Below are 7,198 nucleotides of genomic sequence, written 5' to 3' on the forward strand. Positions count from 1 at the left end.
ACTTACTACTTAACTTTACTTGACTTGACTCTAACTTCACTTTGACTTCAATCCTAACTTGCCTCGGATTGAACTATGGATTCAAGGTGTATGATCACACGTATTTAAATGGGTTCGGGATGTTTAGAAATACTTTGGAGTGTTGGAAACAACTAGGAAACATAGGTACAATACCTAGGAACATGCATGAGAAAGTGTGGAAAGAAAGGGAGAACATGGCGTCCTTGGCGCTCTGCAAGGCGCGGAGCGCCAGCCCTCAAAGCTCAGAAGGCACCTGCTGGCGCTCTGAGAGGCGCGCCGCCCCAAGGGCTGGACTTCAGAGTCCCCTTTGGGGCGCGCTGGCAGGCGCGACGCGCCAGCCCCAAACCCGACTTTTCTCCCTCTTTTCTCCAACTCTAAACCTTCTAAACTCCAAGGTTTCCAGCCCCAAACACTTAGCATCATCAAAACCCTTTATATACAACAGATTACAACTCAAAAACCAACCGGAAACATGTCCCAAATCACAAGGGACTTTAACAACACAATCAACAATAACAACAACACAACCAACAACTTCAACACACAACTAATCCTTTTTCTCAATAATAAAATGAGTTTGGTGTGTGGGGGAAAGGATCAACCCAACGCTAAGAACTCACATACCTTGATAGGGATCACCCCCGACGAAAATCCACGATGATCTTGACAAATCTTTGCTTGATCTTCCCTTTCTCCTCTTCTTCTCTTCACTCAAGCCCTAACTTTCTCTCTTTTAAAATGGGATAAAAATGATCCAAAATCAGCCTAACACACAATATAAACCCAAAAGAAAAACTAGGGAAAAGACCAAAATGCCCTTAAAATTTCCGAACGGATCCCCTGCCAACTGCCCAACTTTCAAAGGGTATAACTCGCTTATACGAACTCGGAATTGAGCAAACTCAGCGGGGTTGGAAAGATCATTCCAAGGGCTTTCTAAAAATAATTGGAACTACTCCTAACTCATCCTGAGCTAGGAGTTATGATTGCTCAAAGTTGGCCAAAACTCACTGATTTCCACACTTGGCCAAATTTTTCAGATTTTGAATTCCTTCCAAAAATGACTATTTCCGGTTTTTAAGCCTCTTCATAACTATTTCAAATTGTCAGATGTTATAGTATGTGGACCCTTAAATGACTTGTTTAGACTTATTTAATTGAATAAATTTTAATAATATAGTTTGTTATTAGTTAATCATTCTCCCTTTTAAATTATATTAGCTACGGTCTATATTTAAGCGTCATATTCTAGTAGGTGCAATATAGATCATTTTTGGATCATGATATCAACCCGTATATACCTTATTACTGTTGAAGTGTAGATGTCGTTGTTACAATATAAACCAAGTACATGAACAAGTATCGACTGTCTTAATTAGCTATATATTTTGACCAACAATGACAATATTCAATTATCCAAATTTTACAACGGTAACAAAGTACAAATTGCTACTTTTTCAACGGTAACATTTGCCTTTTTAGTGTATAAAAAGAAGGATTCATGAACTCCTCCATCTTATTCTATTTTAAAATACTTAAACATCTCTTTTAATTATGTCTCAAGCGTCTCAAACATCCAATGCAAAAAAAGTCTTACGTTTGTCGTTGTGGTAATTCAGCTATGTTAAGGACTTCACACACCGATGCAAATTAAGGTAGACAATTCTTTAACCGTGCAATTGATGCATGCTCTTTTTTAAAGTGGCTTGAAAATGATTCATCAACGAGTAGCCCATCAAAATTGAGTTCGACACTCGAGATATCAAATTTTCAAGGCATACCAAATTTCAAATATTAGAAAGGCTTCGAAACTCCGAAGAAAATAGGAATTTGCTATTGACTTTATTCAAAGAAGCCGAAGAGCAGAGAGATCACTTTAAAGGATTGCTAAAAGACACCAAAATAGATAGGGATCAACTAAAACAAAGGTTGATATTGGCTGAAGAAAAAGAGAAAGGCCTAAAATAATATTGTATGGTCTGTTGTTAGTGATTGCTTTTTGGAAATGTGTAAAAGGGATACAGTAGTACAATCTTATATCTTTTACTCATATGGTATTACAGTCTATTAATAAAATGAAGTCTTTCTTTTATGGTAAGACAATGCATTATATATACAATTTAAAGTTGATAACTGTCAACAATATCCATCAAAACAAAAATAACATTTACATAATCCAACTATCTTAAAAGGCACTTAAAAAACCAACTACTTCAACAACCAATTGTCTTAATATTCAACCACCAAAAAATAATTATCTAAAAAATCAGCTGTCTTAATAGTCGACCACCAAAAACCAACTGTTTAAAAAACCAATTGTCTTAGTCATCAACCACCAAAAATCAACCATTTCAAAAATCAATGTCTTAAAACCCACTTCAAAACAATTTGTCTTAAAAAATCAATATATTACTCATCACCATTGAGCTCTCTAACAATACCTATCACGTCCACTGGAATTTCTTCTTCTACCTACTTCTCCTCTTCTTTTTCTTCTTTTTCGTGCTTCTCCTCTTCTTTTTCTTCTTCTTCTTTTTCTTGATCTTCTTCCTGCTTCTCCGCTTCTTTTTCTTCTTCTTCTCTTCGATCCCCTCTTCTTTGTTTTCTTCTTCTTCTTTTTCTTCCATCTTCTCCTCCTCTTGTTTCTTCTCTTCCAGCTTCTCTTCTTTTTCCTCCATCTTCGCCTTCTATTGTTCTTTATCTCCTTCCTTCATTTCTTCTACAACTTCATTAACTTCTTCTCCAAAGTACTCATCAACTGCAACAAGATCTTCATCGACTATTGCTAATGGAAGGATTTCATTAACCTCAACTGCAACACCATCTTTATCAATTGTTGGTGCTGTATAGTCTTCGTTAACTGCTGAAGATAAGTGGATTAACATTCGTACAAATAAATTATTTTACACAAATAGTATATAAATTAGTCTACCTTCATTTTTCTTGTTCTTTTGAGCTCTCCTCAATTTCTCATCTCGTATAAAAGCAACAACTTCCATCATTGATAGTTCAAGGGATGTAACACGCTCACACAAATTATCATATTTATTTTTTTGTCCACTCGAAACAGAATTCTCACAAGGTTGTTTGGAATTGTTCTCACAAAATATTTCATCCTCCTCGTTCTCTACTGCAGAAGTGAGGACAATGACACTTTTCAAATTTTCCTTTAAGGCATCAATGATTGTGTCCTTCACGTCGTCTGTATATGACTTTAATGTTGCCATATTAATTTTGTTTTATCTCACGGATATTAGGTATGAGGTATGGATACACAACCTACAAAAAAATATATATAAATAGTACAAGACCTTCACTAATTTACAAATATTGCTAGATAATAATAAATAAGTTTATACCTCTGTACTTCTCCCTTTGTACTTAAATGGATCACCTTCGATAATATTATCGCTCTTTGTCGTGTGCCATCTAAGTAAACGGGAAATGGGCAAAGGAGAATCCAATGACTTCTTTGCATACTTTTCAAGATGAGGAAAAACCTCATATATCCAAACCTGAAATTAATAAAATAATAAATAAATAAACAGAGACTATGAAATACTATATAAATATATAAGAGTTTATTATAAATCAAGTACATAATTGATAATAAGTACCAGAAATGCCCATGGAAAGCCATATAGAGCATATAATGCATTCCCTCTTTCATTGTACACTTCACTCTGCTTCTTCAAATACTTTACTGTTAAATCGAAACACTCTTTCCCCAAGGGATAACTCTTGAAAAAATCTAAATCATCGACCATCTCAATGTGGTTGGAATCCACAATCTTAGATCGATCGTGGGCAAGCAACATCGAGTGGACGAACCAAACTAAGGAACACTTCAACTTCTGTTCCTTATTCAATTTGGTACCCTTAATCAAACTCAACAGTGATATTCTTATTCTTGGTCACTTTATAATAAAATCTCTCACCTTTCTGAAACACTTTGTCATTTTTGCATCACGGGGGTATGCTGAGCAATTCAGCCCCGTAATCAATGCAAACTCTTTTAAGCCAAAACAAGCAGGCTTATCATTCACACAGAACCACATCTCATGCAATTTTTTTTAAAAATTATTTTTGACACATATCAACAACATATAATGGACCATCTGTCCATTGAACTTGTAATATTCTGGAATATGCCTTAAATGTCCAAAACAAGTACCTTTAAAGTCATTATAATTTTTTTCTTGAACTAAAACATTTCTAAAATCACGATAAAGAGTCATTCTTGCTCTCACAAAAATTTTCGCTGGAAAAGATCCTAACTCATCCATCCATGTAGTTAGATTATAGGACTTACCAGAGATTTCTCTTGCACAAATTGGCAAGGACAGGGGATCATCATCCTCATCTCTAGTATCTCAGCTATCTCTACTACTCTCTTCATCTCTACTGTCAATTAAATCTTCACTAGATTCAACATCATCAGTAGCTTGGGCACTACTGTCCTCATAGTTATCGATCTCAGCCATTGTATCAGAATTTGAGTTAGACTTAGGTTCTTCAACTAATTTTTTTTTTCTTGAAGATCTTGAAACTTCTTCAGCCTTTCTTTTCTTGTTTGTAGAAGGCTTAGGAACAGATCCTTTAATAATACCGCCTCTAGTTTTAGCCATACTGTATTATGTACAAAAACATAATGTTCATATCAAAATATCGACCACTAGTTTATTAATACAAACAGAGTAATGCTAAAAAAATATGAAAAAAAGTACCAGTTCCAACAAAACTCGACAATGCCCTTGACATAAACACCATTAAAGTCGACCAAAATACAGTAAAAACTTTCAAATCGATAGGCCAGATAAACATAAAAAAATAAAAAATTCGATAAACATAAAAAATAAAAAATTTCTATGCATTATCCAAAGCAAAACGTCAGTAATGATTCCGAATAAAAAGAATGAACTAAAACAGGTGAGATTTTCAGAACTTTAAGCAAACATCTAAACTTAGCTACACTATCGCAATAAAAAAATCAAATAAGCTAAAAGTTATTGAAAACACGATTAAACTTACTACAGACGAAGAAGATTGAAAAAGGTCCAACTGAACTTGGGAATAAGATTGAAAAAGCTTCAACTGAACTTGGGAAGAAGATTGATGAAAAATAGACAAACTCCACTTCGTTTTTCAGGAATGATTATAGGATCTCTTTTTTCTTTATATTTTCAATAATGGAAGATGGAAGACTTGTGTTGGAGAATGATCAGTTTTATGAAGGTTGATGATTTCGGTAAAACAGGTTGATGGAAGACGAAGCATTCTCTAATAACGTGTTTTGAGGTTTCCTCGGAAAATGTTTACCCTATTTTATTAAATAATTTTTATATTCCTGGAGATTGTAATATAATTATTTGGAGGGATGCATTTATTTAATGTTGAAGTGTTGGGATGAAAATGATATTTTATATACTTATTTTTTTATCCCAAGTTCTTAAAGTGATGAAAAGGCCCATGACCCCACAATCCAACCCCACTTTTTCACTTTTTCTAGCCCTAACCACCCTACAAATTAAATCAAAAAGAAATTAAGTGGCTATTGTGCAAATTAAGTTTTGAGAGTGTCATTCCAATTAATCTCAGGTTATTGTAGGTAGTTTTGGTATGTGAAACCGAGAACAAACTAATGTAACTTTTCAAATCAAAATATCAAAACAATATTTTTTCATGAATATCCCATTGATTAATAAAACATGAAAAATAACTAAGAATTTTATGATACTGCATAACAAAGAAATTTCAAGAAATCATGTCAAATATTGTTTTCTAGCGCTATCTTTACATCTTTTTTATCTCAAAACAAGATTTGCTACAACTACTTATATAGTAAGTGCTCTTCAATGGGCACAACACACTATAGTAAAAGGTACTAAAATTTAATTGTCTTCCTCCACGGGCATCTCAAAGCGACAAATAGGGCAATAATGGCTTGTCTCTAACCACTTGGTGATACACTCTCCATGAAACATATGAGAACAAGGCATGCTAAGAATCTCATTATCTGCTTGTTTCCTCACAAGCTCTTCTAGACACACCATACATTCATCGCCTTTGGTATTTTTTGCATCGATCTCCATCTTCTTTAATAACGATTGCATAGATGACTCACTAGCTGGCACCATACCATACTGTGATGATAAATCTTCTCCTGGAAACAAAATCCTTTCCTCAATAACATCACGAGATACCAATTTTACATCCACAGATAACTCCAACACTCCGCAATAACCCTTGTTAGACTCAACAATATTACGCACCTGACTCATTATATTTCCTACTAAAGAGTCACGTACATCTTGAAACTCTAATTTCCAATTCCCAAACAGTTGTGAAATAACAAAGTAAAAATTGTCGTAGGACAAGATAACTGAAGAGGTGAGAAAGAAAGACATATGTTTCAATATTGTTTCCTCTCTTACTCCTGTACGGTAAAGTTGTGGTACATTATTTGAATACCAATTATCATGTCGAATGTGCAAAGAAGAGCTAATGTTTAAAAGGGGTAAATTAGAAGAAGATGGATCATGAGAAGATTGTTTTTCGGAAAGTTGGTTGACATCGCAACAATAACCAAACAAGTAACTACGATGACTCATACTGAAAAGACTATTATGAAAATTGTAGGTAGGTTTTCTTTGAAAATATGTTGGGTGCTTCATGGTTAATTGATTTATAGAGAGTAAGAAATCCTTGACCAACTATAATATGGATTGGATTAATGTAATTTGATATGAAAAAGACTTTCCGGTTCCAAAATGGAAATATTAACATACGCTAATTATGGTTGGAAGGAGTTAACAGTATCTTATCAACCAATGACAACACTTTAAAATATTACTTTTATTTTGCTTATATAAATTAATTACATAATATTTCCTTAATTAGATAGTGTTTATAGTACTCTGAAAATCAATTTAGGTAATATACTGACGATCAATTAGTTAGGGTTCTTTTAAGAAGTTAGTTACTAAAATAATTTCCTGTAAAGGAACCCCTCTTTCTTCTCGTCTCTTCTATTTTATTAAGTATTCAAATTTTAATACAATATTTTAACAAATCAGATGTGTATCCATAATTCTAGATTCACACATTTTAATATTCAAATATACACTTAAATTGAAATGTCTTAATCTTAATAAAGTAAGATCATTGTAAGTTAACG

General features: G+C 33.6%; 1 protein-coding gene across 1 annotated transcript; it reads right to left on the minus strand.

Moving 5' to 3' along the window:
• Positions 1-5,912: 5,912 nt before the first annotated feature.
• On the minus strand, positions 5,913-6,632 carry LOC125834532 (NEP1-interacting protein 1-like). The gene has a single exon (XM_049513661.1). It carries the CDS (start codon positions 6,630-6,632, stop codon positions 5,913-5,915), a length of 720 nt encoding a protein of 239 aa, XP_049369618.1.
• Between the last annotated feature and the right edge of the window lie 566 nt (positions 6,633-7,198).

Source organism: Solanum verrucosum, unplaced genomic scaffold, assembly GCF_900185275.1.
Source record: "Solanum verrucosum unplaced genomic scaffold, falcon-dt-bn FXZP01000287.1, whole genome shotgun sequence".
NCBI lineage: Eukaryota > Viridiplantae > Streptophyta > Magnoliopsida > Solanales > Solanaceae > Solanum > Solanum verrucosum.

Coding starts and splice junctions, on each gene's coding strand:
- LOC125834532 (XM_049513661.1), bottom strand. CDS start 6,632: ATGAGTCATCGTAGTTACTTGTTTGGTTATTGTTGCGATGTCAACCAA.